The sequence below is a fragment of the Psammomys obesus genome, unplaced genomic scaffold (assembly GCF_907164565.1).
Source record: "Psammomys obesus unplaced genomic scaffold, mPsaObe1.curated_primary_1811, whole genome shotgun sequence".
Taxonomy (NCBI): domain Eukaryota; kingdom Metazoa; phylum Chordata; class Mammalia; order Rodentia; family Muridae; genus Psammomys; species Psammomys obesus.
This window is the reverse complement of record NW_026596085.1, coordinates 1,907,886-1,929,142: the sequence shown is the minus strand read 5'-3', so window position 1 is coordinate 1,929,142 and position 21,257 is coordinate 1,907,886. Positions and strand designations below refer to the sequence as shown.

General features: G+C 45.8%; 1 protein-coding gene across 5 annotated transcripts in view; it reads right to left on the bottom strand.

Moving 5' to 3' along the window:
- The window catches only part of Fmnl3 (formin like 3), a 51,512-nt gene extending 35,773 nt beyond the window's left edge, over positions 1-15,739 (bottom strand). For 4 of the 5 annotated variants that reach the window (XM_055626990.1, XM_055626993.1, XM_055626992.1 and 1 more), the window contains exon 1: positions 15,482-15,670. In XM_055626990.1, the coding sequence (XP_055482965.1) occupies positions 15,482-15,607 (126 nt within the window). In that variant the 5' untranslated portion in view covers positions 15,608-15,670. Of the gene's footprint in view, positions 1-15,481 lie in introns of all 5 variants that reach the window. The other variant, XM_055626994.1, reaches the window with a different exon arrangement.
- Between the last annotated feature and the right edge of the window lie 5,518 nt (positions 15,740-21,257).

Sequence of the window (21,257 nt, the reverse complement as noted above, 5' to 3'; positions counted from 1 at the left end):
GAGCGTGCCTGCAGTCCCAGTACTCAGAAGATGGAAGCAAGAAGATCAGAAACTCAAGTTCACCCTGGCCCACTTAGGGAGTTTGAGATCAGACCAAGACATATGAACTCTGACTAAAAAAAATTTCTTAACATTTATTGAGCACCCCATAACGCCAGAGAGTAATACTTGCACAGGGATACTTTGCACACTTTGCACATGTCATTTGACCCTTAGAAAGTTCCTAGAGGGTAAGGACTATTATACTTGTTATACAGGTAAAAAAGCTGAGGTTCGGGAGGGTTGAGAACTGACCCAAGGTCACAGAGCTAATAAATAGCAGCACTAAAATTCAAATCCAGCCAGATGCAGTGGCGCATGCCTGTGATCCCAGCACTCAGGAGGCAGAGGCAGGTGGATCTCTGTGAGTCCTAGGCCAGCCTGGTCTACAGAGTGAGTCCAGGACAACCAGGGCTACACAGAGAAACCATGTCTCCAAAAACCAAAACCAAGACAAAAAGATTCAAATCCAAATCCAAAGCCCCTAAGCTCTTGCAAAAGTATACCCCAATACTCCAAAGAGAAGCCCCCTAGCCCCTGTAGCTGTTTCCCAGGCCCAGCTTCAGATTCCTCCTCTGTCCAGAACACAGTCACTTCAGAAACCCCAAGAATCAGACTTGAGAAGTCCTGAGAAGGCAAGTGTCTATTTGCAGTTAATCAGCACCCTGCCAGCCCTGTAGACAGTTCTGACATTTGGAGCCAGGAAGAAACAACCACAGGCTCTGACTGGGGCCCACCTGGGCCAGGAATCAGCTGGCCCAGAGGGCACTAGCTCTGATCTCCACCCAGGCTGACTGGGAGCTCTCCTCAGGGGCATGTCCGGGGGCTGGGACCTAGAATCTACAGAAGTAGATTTGACTTCTTCACCTTTTTCCTGTACTTCAACACAGAAGCCACCTACCCATGTTATCCAAATATCACCCCATCACTCTCAATCTTCCTTTTTCTAAGTGGAACTGAATATTATTTTATAGATTTGTATATTTGCACTGTTCTCTTCAACAACGTGAATTCTGAGGTCAGCGTCTTTGTCCCTCTTGTTCACTGTGATATCACTAATGTCTAAAATACAAAACCCAATATTGTTGAATGGATGGATGGATATTAATTCAAACAGGAAAAACAAAGGTGAGACAAGACTGAATAATGTCTAGTGAACCCCAAGATCCCCTTGAAATACCTGCCTGAAAGTCTCCTCTACCAGGCACAAGCCCTAACTGGGCCCTACAGCAGGTACTAAGAACCTGGAGCTGTGCCTGGGGAGGAGACTTGCTTCTCCAGTAAGTACAGCCCAGGCAAATTAAAAGCTCCCTCTTCACTGAATCCACTCAGCTTTAGTTATAGGTCGCACTTTTTATTTTTGTAACCGGCCAACCCACCAAATTATAGGCCCAGGCCATGGATAAGGCACGCCAAACACTGGGGCCAGCCTAGCAGAGACACTGCCCTTTTTGGCCTGAGGGTAAGTACAGCAGCTTAGGGCAGAGCACCAGTCAAACTTGAAGTGACAGATAAAGAGGGCCATCTCTCTCTGGCAGAATCTAGAAGGAACCTGGCCCTCAGGCAGGCTGCTGCCCAGAGCAGTACAGGTTCCAGAACTGTCCCAGCAGCCACAGTGAACCTAACACTATGAAGCACAGTAGGGCATTGCCATGCCTGAAAACTGTCCCCACAAGTATTTTCAAATATCTTATTACGGCTGGCAAGATCCCAGATGGTCTTGGTCCTGCTCACCTGGCTGGCTGCTCAGACCTCTGCAGGACCCTCATCAACCAGTCTCCTTTCAGTTCTCTGAATGTGCAGGTGTTTCTTGTCTCCTGAAATTTCCTTATTTCAAGAAAGCTCCCCTCAACACACCTCAGTTGTAAGCATACGATTATGATAGTGGGTGAAGAACAGATTCAAGCAAGGGAACCACCAAGTTCATTAAAATGTACCAAGCAAGAGCTGAAGGCCAACTGCAGTATTGGCAGATAGAGGGAAGGCGAACGGAGTAGTAGTCCACACTGACCCTGGGGACCTCGCTGGGTGAGCTAGACAAGGGTACATCTCACCCCTGCCCCCAAAATAGCAAACACACCACCAGCAGCAGTCACTAGTCACTATCACGATGCAGTAAAATACATCTGCTGAGGGCTGGAGAGATGGCTCAGCGGTTAAGAGCACTGGCTGCTCTTCCAGAGGACCCCAATTCCATTCTCAGCAGCCACATGGCGCGTCACAACCATCTGCAGTGGACTCTGCCTACCTCTTCTGGTGTGCATGAAAGCAGAGCACTTGTGTACATAACATAAATAAATGAATCTTTAAGAAAGAAGAAAATGCATTTGAGAATCTGCCACAACAAGCATTCTGTGTGTGTGTCTGTGCCCATGCACGCCATGCACATGTGCTCGTGCCTGTGGAGGCCAGAGGTTAGCACTGGGTGTGTCCTCAATGGCTCTCCATCCTACTTTTTGAGACAGGGTCTGTCAATGAACTGGAGTTCAAGGATTCTGCAAAACCAGCTTAACTGCAAGAGCCAGGGGTCCTCTTGTACCCACAGCTTTTAACATGGGTTCCACAGATCAAACTCAGGCCCTAGGCACTTTACCAACCGAGCCATCTCCCCAACCCCAAGCACAGTTAGTAATACAAATTACTCAGTAGAAGATGCTCTTCCACCTTTAAAGAAGGCCAGATAGTTAGAAAAAGAAAATGCATTTAAAGTTTGGTTACTATAAATGGAAGTCTACATGTTCAAGTGTAATGTGTGGGACCATTTTCTTTTAATTAATTAATTTATTTATTCACTTTACATTCCAATTATAGCCCCCTCCTACCTCTCCTCCTGGTCATCCTCCCTTTCTCTCCCTCTATCCCCCCATCTCCTCAGAAAAGGGGAGCCCCTCATCAACCCACCCAAGCACATCAAGTCTCATCAGGACTAAGCGCATCCTCTTCCCCTGCGGCCTGGTGAGGCAGCCTCACTAAAGGAAAGTGATCAGAAAGCAGGCAACAGAATCCATGTCAGAGGTAGCCCCTATCCCCCTTACTAGGCCACCCACATGAAGACCGAGCATGGGACTACTTTCAATTCAGTTTTATTCAAATTATTCTCCTTCTCTGACCTCTAAGGATTAAATGTTCATTTCTCACATATTTCAACCATTCAACTTTTAATGAGCAAACTCATGAATACCACTTACGGCCTGATCTCTGTTCCCCTCCACAGAGCCTTTTTCTAGCATCAGTAAATCTTCAGGCAGAACACTGTGGACTGATGACCCACCCTGACCCAGGGTCACGTCTCTGCAACCAGGCTGCTCTACTCCAAAAGGCAGGCTTCTCCCCAACAGCCTGCCCATCCTTCCTCTTTAATCTCCCATCTCTAGTCTGGAACAGCCTTCTCTCTAGCAGTCTACCCCAGTCACTTCTAATACAAGACCTCAAGCATTGCCTGACTTCCTATACCAGGCTGATCTTGCCCCCTCTCTGATTCCTGTGTTCTTACAACTGACTGACATCTCAGTACCTCAAGAGTTCCCTTTGAGTGGCTTTTGTTTGTTTTCTTTTTCTATGGAGACAGGATCTTGTGTAGCCCAGGCTAGCCTAAAATTCACTATGCAGTGAAGATAACCCTGGACTTCTGATCCTCCTGCCTTAACCTCCCAAGTGCTGGGGTCACAGGAACACACAGCCACGCTTATGTTATGGATCAAAGTCAGGGCCACACCCATGCTCAAAGAGTCCTCTACCATGTGAGCTATATCCTGGCCCTCAAGAACTGTCATTGTTCCTCAGAAACACATAACTGAGCAAGGCAAATCGTATTCTCCTATGCAAAAAGCAACTCTGAGACGTGGAAGCCTCAGGCAACCTGAGAAAACATACTTGGCTTAAAGCCCCCGTTCTCAATACACTCTGTCTCTCCAACTCAGAGAGCACTGAGACACCTTTGGTTTACTCCAAGCACTCAGGAGAGTGGCACGTGTATAGAAAGGAATGAGTGAACATTCAGAGCAGATGTGAGACTTGCCAGTCTAAATGAGGTCTTTGCTTGGCTCTCCTACTTTATTCTTTGCCTCCCAAAGACATAATCCTATTTTTGCTTTAGTTCGGGTTTTGTGAGACAAGATTTTACTATGTATCCCAGCCTGCCCCTAAAGTCATTATACAGCCCAAGCTAGTATCAAACTCATTACAGAGCCCAGGTGACTCTGACCTGATCCCTCTTGCCTCCAAGCCACCCAAGCTCATGTGCCATCATACCCAGTCTGGCTCCTATCTTGTAATTATGGGGGTTTTTTTTGTTTTGTTTTGTTTTGTTTTTTTTTTTTTTTTTTGGACAGCTTCTTGTTATTCTAGGCTGTCCTCAAACATGGTATATACATGAGGCTGACCTTGAACTACTGAACTTCCTGCCTCCATCTCCCAAGCTTTGAGATGACAGGGATACGTTACCACGCCAAACTGTAAGCAAGGAGAGGTCAGAACTGAAAAGAGGCTCATGGAATTAAGAGTGTGGACTTTGGGGCCAGGTGGTGGCTGTAACCCCAGCACTCAGGAGGGTAAGGCATGAGTGGGACACTTGTGTGGGCTTGTGACTTCCAGGCTAGTGCGGTGCTGCAGTGTGGGGTCAGGTTTCAAAACAAACTAGAATCAGAGTGCTTAGATTCGGATCCCGACCACTTACTGATTGTTTCATCCTGAACCGTTAAACCCGCCTGGCCCTCGGCTTTCCCATCTACAAAACAGAAATAACTGCTTCAGTCTAGGGATGAAGCTCAGTGGTACAGCATGTGCATAGCATGCTTGAGACCCTGTATCCAGGCGCACGCGCATGCACACACACACACGCACGCACACGTGCACACATACACACATCTAAAAGCAAGCAAACTAAAAACCAGAAACATAAATCCTGTTTTAGGTGGTCATGATAAAAAAAAAAAAAAAAAATGAGATGGTTTGTACCAAGTGATTGCTTGGTGCTGGCATTCCATTACCATCCAATAAATGTTATCAAAATTATTTGGAATAGTGCTTTGGTGGAAGGTCACTGGATGTCATTTGTCCCTCTTTCCAAGGTGGCTACATTTATTACATCTTGTTTTTCTGTTTTTCATTGTTTAAAAACACTATTATTTATCCTTCTCCTAAGAAACTAAAGAAAATGACTTCCATAGCAGTCAAAACTGCTGGGCCAACTCTGAGTGCAGAGCTTACTTCCTTTGCTGATGTCACTGCAGCTCCGCCAAGGCAAGAGGAGCAACTTTAGCTGAGCCTGCAATGAAAGAGAATAAAAATACAAAACCTGCCTGTGTCTGAGGAGCCAGGATGCCTCCACTCGAGCCTAAACTATGGCCTCGGGGCAGAAGGGCATCCGAGACAACAAATGCCCAGGCCCCCAGGGCAGGTGACGGCAGGAGCTAGCTACAAACCCCAGGGTCCCTTCTTTCTCCTTCTCATCTTTTGGCTCAGTGTAAAGTAAGAGAAACTTTTCATCATGATCACTCAAAGTTGAAGTTTCCCCTCCATTTTCATTCTTCCACTTCCCTTAAAAGAATAATGTATAATATAAAAGTACATTTTTTTAAAATTCAATCTACCCTGATGTTTATAGTCTTATTCAACCCCAACCTACTCATTCCCCTCCACAGGTCAACACAATTTGGTACTGATTCTTCTAGAACTTTGTTGGTTTTTTTTTTTCTTCACATTCACACCCAAGCATACAGTCTATTATAAAGCATTATAATCTAAACTACCTCGTTATTATTATTACCATTATTTTTGTATATACACACAGTCATATCTCATCAGCCACAGATATCAAATGAGGCCTAAGCCTACCAGGCATTTGCTATACAATGATAAGCAAATGTAACGTCTCCACCCTCAGGGAGTCAGCAATGTAAAAAGAAGATAAGTAATTAAATAAATAATTTCAAAATGAAAAATAACACAAAGAAATGAACAGGATTCTAAGATAGAAAACAATGAGCAGGGCTGGGGAGTAGGTGATGATTTAAAGGCTGAAGCCCTAAGTTATAAACTGAGTCACTTAAAGATGCAGGCAAAAGGCAGCCTATGCAGATGGATATAGCCTGTGCAAAGGTCCTAAAGTACAAATGTTCTGCATGAACATTTTAAACTTTTTAAACTTAGTACTTTTGTAAAGAACAGCTGGAGAATGGAGAGAAGATGGCCACCTGACTGTAATACAAGCAAGACTGATACTGGCTTACATGGAAACAGTGGCAGAGAAGGGGGAAAAAAATGATGAGAATGATGCATATTTTAGGAGAGGAAACCAGCAGGGATCCCATATGGATTGTGTACTGAGAAAGAAGAGAAAAACTTTAAATAACTCACAGGATTTGCCTTGAGCAGCTAGGTAAAATGAAGAATCAAGTTGCTCCCAATTTAAAAACAAAAAAACAAAACAAAACAAAACAGAAAAATACCATAAAGCAGCAGCACAAGGTCTCCACGACAATGGACCTTTGTGCACGCATATAACTAGCTCTACAGAAATACTTCCCAGAGTAAAGATTGCTGAGTTAAAAGAAACATGCATTTCAGACAGGTAAAGTGGTACACGCCTGTAATCTCAGCACTAGGGGAGGCAGTGGCAGTCAGACTGCTGTGAATTTGAGGCCAGCCTGGTCTCCACAAAGCAAGTCCAGGATAGCCAAGCCTACACAGAGAAACCCTGTCTTGAAAAACCAAGAGAGGAGGAAGAAAAAGAAACATGCATTTCAAACTGGCAAAACCCATAAAAGTCACCTAAGAGCTAGGCTTAGTGGGGTGTGTCTGTAAAATCCCAGGACTACTCCAGGCAGGGGCAGGAGGATAGCCCAAGAGTACAAGGACAGCCTGGCTTACACAGTTAGGCAAGGCATTGCTACACAGCAAGACCCTATTTTAAAACAACCAAACACCAACAGCTTTCCAAAGCATCTGCACTAGCAACAGCCATGGATATTATTTAGCTTGTGTTTTGTTTCAGGTTTGTTTATTTTGAGATAGGGTCTTACTCTATACTCCAGACTGGCCTGAAAGCTGCTGCAATCCTGGCTCAGCCTTCTAAATCCTGAGATTATAGATATGTACAGATGCCACCATGTGTGGTATTTTGTTCACATTTTTACCAAAAATTTTCTACAGATTTGAAATACATAAAGAAAACTAAAAATCACTTTAGAAGCTGTTTTTCTAGTAGTCCTTTTAGCAAAAACAAAAAGACTAACTAAAAATCTCTTTATGAAGGCCTCTGGTTAAGCCCTCTGGACCTTGCCTTCATCTCCTGTAAAACACAAGTAAAATAACTGCCTTACAGAGTTGTTGTCAAGGTAAATGAAGTCACCAATGCAACAGTGTATGCCATATATCCAGTAAGTACGAATAACTTCTACAAGTTAAGTCCGGGCCATATACTGAGTATTAAAAACAGCCATTTCTGAAAGAAGAGGAAGAACCCTACTCAGAAATAAAACAAGTTAGAATTGTTTGAAAGAAAAAAAAAAAAAGAAACTTTTTAAACAGTCTCACTATGGAGCCCTGGCTGGCCTGGTACTTACGATATAGACCAGGTTGCCCTCAAATTAGGAGATCCCAGCTGCCTCTGCATTCTGAGCAATTAAGGATCAAAACATGTGCTATCATTCCTGACATATATATGAATATATAGCCCACAAAGATGTAAATTTTTCTTCAAAAAAATATTTTATTAATTTTTTTAAAATTATAAGCAGTCCAGAAAGGTACCGGTCAGTCTGTTGTCATTAAGTGGACAAAGTTTCCAATCACCATTTAAATTTGTCCCCGATAGCCTGGTACAGTGGCGCACACCTGTAATCCCAGCACTCAGCGAGGCAGAGACCAGCCTAGTCTATAAAGTGAGTCTAGGACAGCCAAGACTACACAGAGAAACCCTGTCTCAAGAATAAACAAACAAACAAACAACTTTGTCTGTGACTATGAGAGAGGCTACTGGTTCCCCACCCAATTAGGCCCACCTAGGTGTTCCCAGAATCTGGGGGCTAGACCCCCACCACTACAAAAGATCCTCAATCAAAGTCAAGTCAACAAAAGGGTCTGAAGGTCTCCCTTGAATGGGGACCAGGCAAACCTCAACAAGATGCCTGCTCTCCACCTGAGCACCGTTTTACCTGCACTAAGAGGCTCCCTCCTTCCACACACTCAGTGCCACTCACGGTGGGCACTGAAAAGCTCCAGCTGGTCTCCTCACCTCTCTCCTTTTCTACCCTTCTACAAGCAAAGCCAACATTTTCCTGGTCAAGTGAAGAACAGGCCCAAAGCCCTCAAAACACTGCACATATGAACACGTGTATGAAGGAGGCTGTGGATTTGAACAGATTTTCAAAGGGATCTGTTATCCAAAAAGTAGAGAAGCACTATCAACTTTACTTAAAAATTCAGCTAGCCATGCACTACATGCCTATAATCTTAGCACTTGGGAGGTAAAAGCCATAATATTAGGAATTCTAGGCTAGCCTGAGCTACAAATGATCCTGTCTTAACTCTGTCCTAGCCATGCAAAAATCCTTCTTGATAACACATTGTCAAATAAAAAGGCTTTATACACTAGTGTAAAGGGGTGACCAGAGGGAAGATAAGAGTGTATATATATGCCAAACTTCTTTGATAGATTTTAGGGGGGGAGCCTACTGTGTCAGAAAAACCAGGCACTAACCCTGTACACCAGAGTAATAAAAACATCAATTTCTTTCCTAAGGTATGAGTCCCTAAGATATAGCTCTATCTTTACTTTTATTCTTTAACATAATTTTTGTTTAATACAAGGCCTCCCAAAGTATCTCACGCTGGCCTCCCAAATGTTGGGACTACAAGCAGTATGGGAGTCAGACCCAATCACTTTGCTTAACACCCCTGGACTTTTGTACCAAACAGCATAAGTCAGTGTAATATTCCCACTTGCTCCCCAAAACTCCAACACAGGCCAGCCCTTCTCTCAGTTGAAACCACGTTAGGAGTCAGGAGTATCCTTAAAATGCTGTGGATAAGTCTTTTCCTCATTTATGTCACAAAGAACAAAAGTGGCTCAGAAAAGTTACAGGATTTGGACTGGTGAAATGGGGAGCAGGTGAGGTCACTTAACACCACACCTGATGACCTGACTTCACAGATTAGAAACAGACTCCCACAAGGCAGCCATGGCCCTCCAGACCCACACGTGTCCACATACACACACAAACACAAAATAAATGAACAGAAACAGAATTAAATGTAACAAAAAATTAAGCTAAAAGCTTTGCCCACAGTCTTTCAGATAAAAAACAGACCACAAAACTGAATCAGAAACGAAGCCTCCTCATTATAAAACTAACAACCTTTCTTTAAGTCTGAGCCTGCAAATCTCAGACCAGCTATTTCCTGGGGCCACTGAGGAGTGAGGAGCACTTTTTTAATGGTTTTATGGGAAATAGGGACCACACGGAGAGTGACTGGTTCTCTGGTTCCCTGCAAAGAAATTGATAAAAGCAGCTAAACTCTGAAGTCTAAGTGGTTCTTAAAACACAATTACCATCTCTTAAAATAACCAAATCCCAGGCTCAAGCCCAGCTCTTGGAAAAGGGCAGGTAACTGAGGAGAGTCCATTCTAGACTGACAGAAGAAGAAGTACAGTATGCAGGCTGGTGGTGGTGGCGGCAGCAGCCTCTGATCCCAGCACTCAGGAGGCAGGGGCAGGTGGATCTCTGAGTTTGAGGCCACAGAGTGAGTTCCAGGAGAACCAAGGCTACACAGAGAAACCCTGTCTCAAAAAACAAACAAACAAAAAGAAAGCACATATCTTTCTTGTTACTGTGTCCTGGGGACCTGGTGCCAAAACCAACAGGCTGCAACTCCAGCCCTGAAGGAATGTCAGAGGTGATTAAAAAGATAAAGGAGACGGAGACAGAACCAAACTCCCTCTGCTATAGCACAGCCTGCACCCTGCCAAGCAAAGAACTCAGCTGCTCTCTTGACGGTTCTTAAAAGCCATTTACAACACTTTTCAGTGTCGGAGAACATTAGAAACTAAGGCAACTCAGATTAGCTAGGTTCAGGATTTGAGACTTTCCCCTCCATGTGCCAAATCTTCTCTAGGTCCTGTCCTACCAACACACAACCTCTCAAGCCATACCTTTCCTGTGAGGTGACAGAAGACCTCCAAGAGAGCAGGGAAAGGAGGACAGAGGACGGAATGAGACAAACTCTGAAGACACAAGTGTGGGAGTGTGGGAGAGGCACCAGGAGGCCCAAGAGTCAGCTGGATACCTCCACACCTTTCTTAGGGGACTCACTCGCCCGGAAGGAAAGAAAGCAGAGAAAATTCAGTCTCCCTACTTGGTTCAGCTCCACTCTAGAATTTCCTGCCCGCCCCACTTCCTCAACCATAGAACCTTAAAACCCCCTGTTCCAGCTACAGCTATTCAAAGAGGGAGTCCTGAAGTCCTCTTGCCCAGAGGGGACAAGAGAACTCCCGGAGGCTAAGCAACCATCTAAGCATCTTCCCATCTTCAAAGAAAATGGTCTTTCTCTTCTTCAAAACTATTTCTAAACTGGAATGAACTCCTAGCCTTTCCCCGTCACTGCTGCAACTCAGCTCAAATGCAGGAAAAATGTCTTCCCAAAATAGAGGCCAGATGCCCAGCAAAGCAGGCACCATGCTGACTTCAGGCTGACAGGACTGCCGGCCTATAGGTTCACCACAGTCAGCTCTGGGGCAGATACCTTGGTCTTGACCATGGGGCAGACCTTGACTCTCTTCCCACGAGCCTCAGGGGAAGATCTGCGGTTTCATTTCCTCTCCACCTTGGCTTCTTTTTTCACTTCACTGAAGACTGGTTATTTCCACCGAGCCCTGTTCCTGTTCTCACTGTGGCAGGCATTCTCTCAGAGTATGTAACTGCCACCTGGACTGTCCAGCTGTGGACACAGGCCTGACAAGCCCAGCACAAAAGGCTGGGAAGGTGCAGAGCGAAAGGGGCAAGACCAATTCCAAGAACTCCACATTCACCCTTACAGAACAGTTATTTATATTCTTTCATGTGTGAAGGACTTAGAATGTGAAACTGTAGGAAACATGCCTTTGTTACATAGACAAATGGATACAGAATAAACCCCCAACAAAGAACAAAACACAAAAGCTAGCCAGAACACATACGACAAAATATTCAGAAAAATGCAAAGTAAACAAGATAGCATTTTGTATTAATCAAAGAGACTAAAGTTCCCAAAAATCTAAACTATCCAGATGTGGCTTATAAAGAAAAGGAGGGCCAGGCCTTGTGGCACACACTTTTAATCCCAGCACTCGAGAGGCAGAGGCAGGCAGATCCTTGTGAGTTCAAAGCTAGCTTGGACTCACTATGTAGAAAGCCCCAGTTTCAGACAGAGAGACAGACAGACAGACAGATGGACAGACAGACACAGATAGATGGAGAAAAAAGGAGAGCCAAAGTAAGGTAAGTGGGAGAGCACTCGCCTAGAATAAAGGAGGTTTGGAGTTAGATCCCAGGCACAGTGGAGAGGAGAGGGGGGAAGAAAGAAGGGAGGGAGGAAATGAGAGGGAAAGGAGACACTACTATAGTAGACAGAAAAAGTCACTGATAAAACTTTAAGAGAAGGTATAGATAGGTCTTGGGGATCAAGATAGCTCAGTGGGTTATGGTGCTTGCTTTAGAGTCAGATAACCTGAGTTTGATCCTGGAAGCCCACACCAGCTCCCAAAAGTTGCTTTCTTACCTCCACACACATATAACACAGCACAACACACAAACACACACACACATACACATGCGCGCGCACACACATCAATGTTTTAAAAAGTGCGTAAGTCTCAATAGACTTGAAAGAACATTTCTCCGATGGTCCAATAACACCACTTGCAAAAATCTAAGGCAACAATCAGAGATGAAGACAAATATTTGTGTATAGGAAACTTATCACAAAACAAAAATAGAAGTAAAAAAAAAAAAAACCATAGTAACAAAATATTCTGCTGTGGAGTACTATGTAGCTATAAAGTCATGATATGTTTTACAAATAAACAAAAAAACAACAACCCATAACCATGGTGGAACAACATGCCTTTAATTCCAGAACTTGGGGAGCAGACGCAGGCGGATCTTTGTGAGCCCAAGACCAGCCTGGTCTACAGTTCCAGGATAGCCAGAGCTTTTACACAGAGTAACCCTGTCTCAAAAAGCAAACAAACAAAAGAATGTTTTCAAAATTAGAAAACAAAGAGGCAGATGGATCTCTGTGAGTTCAAGGCCAGCCTGGTCTACAAATTGAATACCGGACAGCCAAAGCCAGAGAAACCCTGTCTCGAAAACAGAAAAAATAAAAATTTAGAAAATGCTTAAAATTGTCAAGAGAAACTCAAGTGAGTATGTTTAATCCCAGCATTCAGGAGGCAGAGGCAGGCAGACCTCCGAGTTCAAGGTCAGCCTGGTCTACATAGCAAGTTCCAGGACAGCCAGAGCTACACAGAGAAACCCTGTCTTGGGGGAAAAAAAGAGGGGAGGGGGACTGGAGAAATGGCTCATAGGTTAAAAACACTGGCTGTTCTCCCAGAGGATGCAGGGTTCAATTCCCACCACCTACACCCACATGGCAATCTGTAACTCCAGTTCCAAGGGATTCAACACCCTCACACAGACATAAATGCCAGCAAAACAATTAATTCTCATAAAATAAAATAAATCAATTGAAAAAGAAAAGCTCAGTTTACAACCAGTCTGAAGAGTATTATTTGTTAAAATATATTTAAGTATGTCAAATTATTTTCTAGGGAAAAAAAAAAAATCACTAGACCATAGTACAATGATTTTCTATCCTTCAGTAATTTCCAAATGTGCCTAATTAATATATATTACTTTATAATCAAGAGGAGAATGTCACTCCCAACCCTCTTTTTTTTTTTGCAGGACACTTTTTTTTTTTTTTTTTTTTTTTTTTTTTTTGGGATGAAGATTTGGTTTTGAGACTATCTCACTATGTAACTGAGACAGGTCTTGAATGTACAATTCTATCGCCTCAGCCTCACAAGGGATTGTAGGCATATGCCACCATGCCATACCTCATTATTGTCTGTAAAAGATAATTTGGAAATATGTATCTAGGACCTTAAAAGCAATTCATAGGGCTGGCAAGATGGCTCAGCAGGTAAAAGCTCCTGCCAGGCAGGCCTGACAACCCGAGTTTAAGTCCCAGAACCTACGATGGAAGGAAGAATTCCCAAAAGTTATCATCTGACTTCTATCCTCACGCCCTAACACCTGTATGCTTGCAGTCACACACATAATAAAAAAAATTTTTTTGGCTGGGCGGTGGTGGCACACAAAAATAATAGAATAAAATAAAATAAATTTTGAAAATAAAAAACAATTATAACCTATGAGTCATTGAGTTCAATTTGAAGTTTCTATTCTAAGAAAAGTTCTGAGAATGTCACAGTGAAAGGATGTACATGGTGGCATTGTTGGTGAGGGCAAACAGGAGCCAAGGCTGTGAGAACAAGGTGTGTGAGCTCAGTGTGGGCTGCCAGCTGCTCCTTGGTTACCATTTTCTCTCCGTTTGTCAGCCTCAGTGTGGCTGACTGGGTGTGCGGAAAAGCTACGTGGTAGGTGTAGGATGGAGATGGGCTCTCAAGTCAGAATTAGCTCAAAGTTTTCTTCAGTCTCTGGTCAGGCGGTGGCCATTAAGTCACTGCTCAACCCCCTTCGATGTGGGTGAGAACAGCGCTTACCACATGGGCCTGTGGTGCAGATTTAATGAAAGTGGAAGCCAAGCATTTAGCACTATCCGCTCAGTAAATGCTAACCTAAGTTTATCTCATCAGTGACTCAGATCTGAGATCACTTGTATACCCCCAAAAGTGTGAGGGGCAAAAATCTAAGGAAGGCGGCTAACCTGTGGTATAAACCTGGTCACGAGATGTGCCTGCTCTTGTCTGACGAGGGCATCCCACACCCCACTGTATTTACGGAGCCCCTCCTGAAAAACACGCACGCTTGGGAAAGTTGTATCAGCGCTGAGTCAAGACCACGACGCCTGGCTTTCTGGTAGAGACTCATGATCTGACCCACACAGAGCTGGGCAGAGGTTGGAGAGCTTGAGGCCTGAGGTGGTTTGCTCAGAACATGGATCCCAGGATTTCTAACACAGGCACCCTCTATCCTGGTGCAGACACAGCACAGGAGTGTCAGCAGATTGCTTTTGCTTCTTCCCAGGGGCAGCTGAAGTTCCCGACTGATCCCCTCCAGGTGCTCCCTGATAGGAAACAAGTACAGAGGCTGGGATCCTTCCTTGCTTGCTTCTAGAACGCCTCTTTGGAACATCCTGGACTCTCTTTGAGTCCAAGTTGGTGCCAGTGAGCTGATGTCAGGCTCTCCATACTGCAGGGGCCAGGATCTCTAGACAGCTCCACTGCTGCCAGCAGATCTAATCTCCCTCTTCCAAGGCAGATGAAATCCAATAAGGCTGCTAAGTCTACAACTTATCCCTCCAGGCCATGCCAACAACACACCAGAATTATTACTATCTCTTCGGAGTTCTTTGGGGGAACTGAAGGCTGTTTCCACAAGTTTTCAGATCTATCTGTTAAGCAGATGCTCAAGTTTCTTTCTCTAAAGCTTCACCTTTATTTAACACATGGTCCAGCTTCATGTCAGTCAGACCTGCTACTGAGCCTGTCCACTCACAAAGCCACTGACATCAGTGTCCAAGTCCCAGGGCAAAAGGAAAAGCCCCGAGTCGGCTCTGAAGTTCATCTTAACAGACCATCCCTTTTGAAACCACAGAAGGACTACAAAGAACCCCAGGCAATGGAACCCAAACCGGTCACCAAAGCTTAACATGAAACGAGAGGGGAGAAAAAAATCAGGCGGGATGGTTTGTGTATTGTTTCAATTGGGGGAAAAAATGCCTTAGTCAAATGGCTTATCCACATGTTCAGCCTAGGCGAATCCACTCTAACTTAGCAGGATGCCTGCAGGCGGTTCTCAAATAAGCAGAATGGCATCGCTCCTTACTCCAACCCCCATCCCGAGAGCCCGTTGCCCCTCTTCCCCGAAACATCTGGTCTGGACGCGAGACCCACTTTCACGAGGGAGGAGAAGTTTTAAAGAGCCTGATTTGGGCTGGGGACCCAACCGCTTCCGACGCCGTGCCACCAGCGAGGTCCCGGGAATGGAATTCCGGCAGCGGACCGGGAAGTCTGAGGAAGTGGGGAGGAGGAGTCTGGACCTCGGGCAGGTCCCGGGCTCGGCGACCCGTCCTCCCTCCCCGGCCCCCCGACGGCCGCCCCGAGCTCCCGGGCCGGGTCCAGCGTAACCGGGCGGCGGGGGTGGGCGGGACCCGGCGGGGGTGGGGTGGGGTGGGGTGGGGGAGCGGCCGGGAAGGCGGCAGCGCCCGTCCGTCTCACCAGCACTAGGGCGAATCTCTCCTCCAGCTCGCACGGCTCGGGCATCGGCGTCTTGCCGGGCGGCAGCAGCAGCGGGACGGAGGGCGGCTCGCCCGGGCCGCCCTCGCTGCTCTCCAGGTTGCCCATCGCGGCGGGGCCTCCTCCGGGCCTCAGCCCTCCACCTCGTCGCCAGGGCCCTCTGCCGCGGCGACCTGGCTCCTCCCTCAACGCCCGCTCCCCAGGCCCGATCCCTCCGCCCCTCAGGGGGCGCCTCGCAGTCCGGCGGGCGGGCGGCGGCGGCGGAGCGCTCGACGCGCCGAAGCGCGCCTTATTCATGCAGGCCACGCCTCCCGGCCGGCGCCCCGCCCCGCGGCTGACTGACAGCCGCGCCTCCCAATCACAGAGCCTCCCGCCCCCCGCGGCCTCGCGCCTGGCTGCGAGCGCGCCCTGGTGGCCTGGACGGGCATCCAATCGCCGTGCTTGCCGGAGAAGGTCGGCCGAGGGCGCGGACCGCGAAGTTAACCGCGGGGCGTGCAGACCCCACGGAGACCACCCTCTGTGGCTCACACCTGGAATTCCAGCCCTGGAGAGGCTGCGGCAGGAGGGTTGCTTGAATCTGAGACCAGCCTGGGCTACATAGCAAGACTCTGCCTCGGGAAATAAATGATTACTGCCGGGGCTGGAGATGGCTCAGCTGTTCAGAGCACTGGCTGCCCTTCCAGAGGACCCGGGTTCAATTCCCAGCAACCACGTAGCTGCTCACAACTGTCTGTAACTCTATTTCCAGAGGATCCAACATCCTTGCAAAGATACACACATATAAGCAAAACGCCAGTGCACATATTAAATAAGATGATTGGGCTGGAGAGATGGATGGCTCAGAGGTTCTTCCAAAGGTTCTGAGTTCAATTCCCAGCAACCACATGGTGGCTCACAACCATCTATAATGAGATCTGGTGCCCTCTTCTGGTGTGCTGGTGTATGTGCAGGCAAAACAGTGTATACTTAATCAATCTTAAAAAAAAAAGGGGGGGGGCTGGAGAGATGGCTCCTGTTCTTCCAAAGGTCCTGAGTTCAATTCCCAGCAACCACATGGTAGCTCACAACCATCTATAAGGAGATCTGGTGTCCTCTTCTGGTGTACATGCAGACAGGATATTGTATACATAATAAATAAATAAATCTTTTTTTTTTTTTTAAAAGATGATTACTGCGTCCTAATGTCTGTTTCAGGCCTGGCTCACAGAAGGCCTTTATTATCCAGTGACGGTATCTGTTTTCTACAGACCTTCCTTAATGCACCTGGAGCCTTAAACAAACACTTTCTTCTCCAGGTCTCAAGTTCCTGCACAATGCAAATAGAACAGGAAAACAGCATAGCTAGAGAAAGTTAGACTATGGAAATGGCTTGGGTTTGGTAGAAAGTGATTTGTCAGGTACACACACACACACACACACACACACACACACGTGCGCACACACACTCCTGCCTGCAGTATTCCAACTCTGCTGAAATGAAGACTAGGGGCTCACTTCCAGACCCTGGAGGTCTCATGGACACTGCGAATGTGGTAAAGCCTGCTTTCCGGAGAGGTCAGGAGATTCAGTGTAGGTCATACATGACTTTACCTGGCCCTGGACTTGGCATTAGGAAGGATGGGATTCCATTCAAAAAAGACTCATGAGGGAAATCTATTTGAACCAGGCGTCCAGGGAGGAGGAAGCCTTCTAGCAGGCAGGCGGAGACAGGTGAGAGACATTTACAATAAACACCCAGAAGCACAGTTCATTGGGCTGTGTGAACAGAGAGAAAGGAGGACCATGCTCTGCCTTGTCCCCACTGCTGAGAAGATGGACATCTGTCACTTCTGTCCGCCTTCATCCTCCTTCTTCTGGTGGTAGAACCCATTTTCTTTTAGGGAACCACTAGCTCCCGTTTTCGACTGAAATGGAGCTTGATATGACCCCTGTTAAGCCGCAGGATCTGTCCCAGGGCTGCCCAGTTTTAGAGACCTAAGCCCCGCTGAGTCAGGGCTTTTAAGGAAGAGTCAGGAAAGAGGCTCTGTCCTTTGGGCTTCTGAACTGTTACAATGTAAACCTACAGCTACTCTTGCTTACCTTACGATCACTCGTCACCCCCAAACCTGGCTGAGTGTGAAGCCAACGCATGGAGAACAACAGCTGAAAGATCAAGGCAGAATTCAAGTGACGTACTGAGAAACTGGATCTAACCTCTTCCAAGTTAGCACACAAATATTTTAGTTGTTCATTCAGCAGATATTTATTGACGAGATTATTACATGAGAGGGAGTGTTCTGAGCATTGAAGATACATCCGCAGACAAAAAGGGCATGCTCATTTATTATGAATACTCAGGAAACATGTAGGAGAAAGAGAAACTTGACAGGATGCCCAACAGCGTGCCTCCATCCCTGTGTGGTCCCTCTTCTTAACGTTGACAAATCAACCGAATTCATGTCTTCCTCTTTTCTTTCTCCACTACTCTAAACAAACACTTTTAATATATATATTAATGTGTTTGTGTCTATATGTACACAAGTGTACCTGAGGAAGCCAGAAGAAGGTGCTAGCTCCCCTGCAGCTGGAGTTACAGGAAGTTCTGGGCTGCCTGATATGGCTGCTGGAAACTGAACTCAGGTCGTCTGGAAAAGCAGAGCCTCTTTGCTGAGCCACCTCTCTAGCCCCCTTTCCTGATCCCTTCAAAAGACACTTCTAGAGCAGAGACATAATGATAAAATTGTAGACCCATAGTAAACAAAAATGGAGAATTCAAGAGGAGAAATAAATTGCTATTCATTTATCGTGGATACTTGTATAACACGTAGCAGAGAGAGAAACTTGACGGGATGGCCAACAGCATGTCTTCCCTGTGTGGTGTCTGAGTTGCCAGAGGTTTGCTTTCGGTTGCACGTGCTTAACCAGCAGACCTATGAGCTCTAAGGATCTTCCGGGTCTCACTAGCTGACCGCTTTCACAGTAAACTCCCTGCTTACTCATAGTCATTTTTTTCCTTCTGTCATTGAAAGATTTTTATATAATAGACTCCAAACCTTAATGTCTTTTTATTCCACTTTTCCTATCTCACCTAGCTCTAATCATTCAAATGAACTGCTCTTCAGCCAGAAAGATCCATTTGTTCCAAATCATGAAGAAGATCCAGTGAAAAACAGGTGTCTCTCTTCCAGGTGTTCAAAGTTTGGAAGTTCATAGTAGATGCCCAAACTAATGTTTACAAAACAGTGCGATAAATGTTGCAATAGAAAGGTATACAAAGTTTACAAAACAGTGAGGTAAGTGCTGCAATAGAAAGGTATACAAAGTTTACAAAACAGTGAGGTAAGTGCTGCAATAAAGCACTGCTGACAAAGCTGAAGGCAAAGCCTTAGGAGAAAAGATGGCAGGCTGGGAAAGCGAGAACCCTGGAGCTCCCAGGAAGGGAGCAGGAAGGGGGAGAGGCAAAGGAAAGTAACTGTGAAAGAGTGAGGGAGGCTGAGCAACCGTAGGACGTTTAACTAGGCTAAAGGATAGAGTGTATATGGAAAGAGAACAAAGGCAGGTTGGCTCCCGTTGAAGGGAAATCTTGGACAGGGCTGAAGAATTCACACTCTGCTCTGTAGATAATTCTGTGTCCCAGGTTAGGGTCCATTGTGAATTTGAGGCGAAGTCTTCCTCTATGGCCCAGGCTATCCTTAACCTTGTGATCCTCCTGTCTTACATTCCCAAGTGCTGTGATTACAGGTGTTTGCCACTATTCCCAGTTTAGACAGCTTTTGAATACACTCTTTGGGAAGAGTTTCCTAAGAGCATTTCAGAATCTGGAAAGGTCTTCGGAAATGGTATGAAGGAGAATGTAGACGAGCTGAACCAAATCAGGACAGAAAGATTAAACAGAAGCTGAAGAGTCATAACCAACTCAACTAGAGTTAGTTAACTATCAGATAAAGAATGGCACAAAACGCTTTATAGTAATTTTTCTAATTTTGAAACGTAAATTTATTACTGTGGCTAGAAGGCATGGGCATGTGGGCATATGGGCATGTGTGTGTGTGTGTGTGTGTGTGTGTGTGTGCGCGCGCGCGCGCGCCATGGCACAAGTATGAAAGTCAGAGGGCAGCTCTCAGGAGTCAGTTCTCTCTTTCTAGCATGTGAGTTCTGGGATTGGGTTTCAGTCATCAGCCTTGGCAGCAAGTGCCTTTATCACAGAGCCATCTCTCTGCTGTATGTTTTATGATTTGAAATGTTGTCTGTCCTCTAATTTGATCCTTACATCCTCATCAGAGGGACGCATCCTTACCCTAATTTTGTAGGGGAATAAACAGACTAAAAGGCCACAGTCAGTTAACCTGGCACTGACCCTGGGCTTTAGTTTCAATTTGCCCATATCATTCTAATTCTCTCGTAAGAAGGGAGGGAGTAATTAAGATTGAAGGGTTGAGTCTACTTTAAGAATACCCAACCGGGCCAGGCATGATGGCACACGCCTGTGATCCCAGCACGCTGTGTAGGCAGAAGCAGGCGGATCTCCGTGTGTTGGAGGCCAGCCTGGTTTTTGAGACAGGGTTTCTCTCTGTAGCCTTGGCTGCCCTGGACTAGCTTTATAGACTAGGCTGGCCTTGAACTCGGCAATCTACCTGACTCTGCCTCCCTGAGTGTTGGGATTACAGGGGTGCACCACCACACCCAGCTGAGCAATTCACGCTCATATCCACCAAACCATCTCTCCGGTCCTTCAGAATCCCTTTAATCCAGCTGCTTGCACTGACTCTTGCTTCTTCTCCATCCTCCACCCCATCCCTGCCTTCATGGACCCCACCTCCGCCCTTCAGCCTGCATTAAAGCCTCTATAATATGCATATAAGATGCAATGATATAGAATCCATATTGCTCCCAACTCTTTCTTTGGGTGTTTAGAAACATCCCCTCTGCAAGGCCTGGTGGTGCAATTTAACCTCAGCACTTGGAGGTAGAGACAGGAGGATGTCTGTGAGTCTGAGGCTGTCTGCTCTACATAGTGAGTTCCAGGACAGCCAGAAGTACATAGTGAGACCCTGTCTTGAAGGAGAAAGACAGAGAGATGCACTTCTTTCTGTGTTTTTTCTTGGAAAGGTGTGGAGGGAAATGTGAACACAGACATTTCAATTTTCTTCTTAGCCAAGTTTGGTGGCACTTGCCCATAATCCCAGGAAGAAACAAGATGATTGCCACAAATTTGAGGTCAAGCAAGTCTACATAATTAGACTAACAAGGGCTGTATAATGAGAGCCTGTTTCAAAAATTATATATATATATATATATATATATATATATATATATATATATATATATATATATATATAAATATTTGGGGTTTTTAGGCATACATACATATATATGTGTAGGTTTGATTTTGTTTTCATTTGTTTTGAGACAGGGTTTCTCTGTGTACACTTGGCTTTCGTGGAACTTTCTTTGTAGACCAGGCTGGCCTTGAATTTACAGAGATACACCTGCCTCTGCCTCCCTGAGTGCTGGGATTACAGGCCCGCACCACCACACCTTAAAAAATATGCCCTGCTGCTAGGTGGTGGCGGCTCACACCTTTAATTCCAGTACTTACAAGGCAGAGGCTGGCAGATCTCTGAGTTCGAGGCCAGCCTGATCTCAGAGGCAGTTCCAGGACAGCCAGAGCTATACAGAGAGACCCTGTCTCAAAAAACCAACCAACCAAACAAACAAACAATCAAAACCCTGCAGATAAAATGCTCTCTCCTCCTCCTTTTAGATAAATTCCTACTCA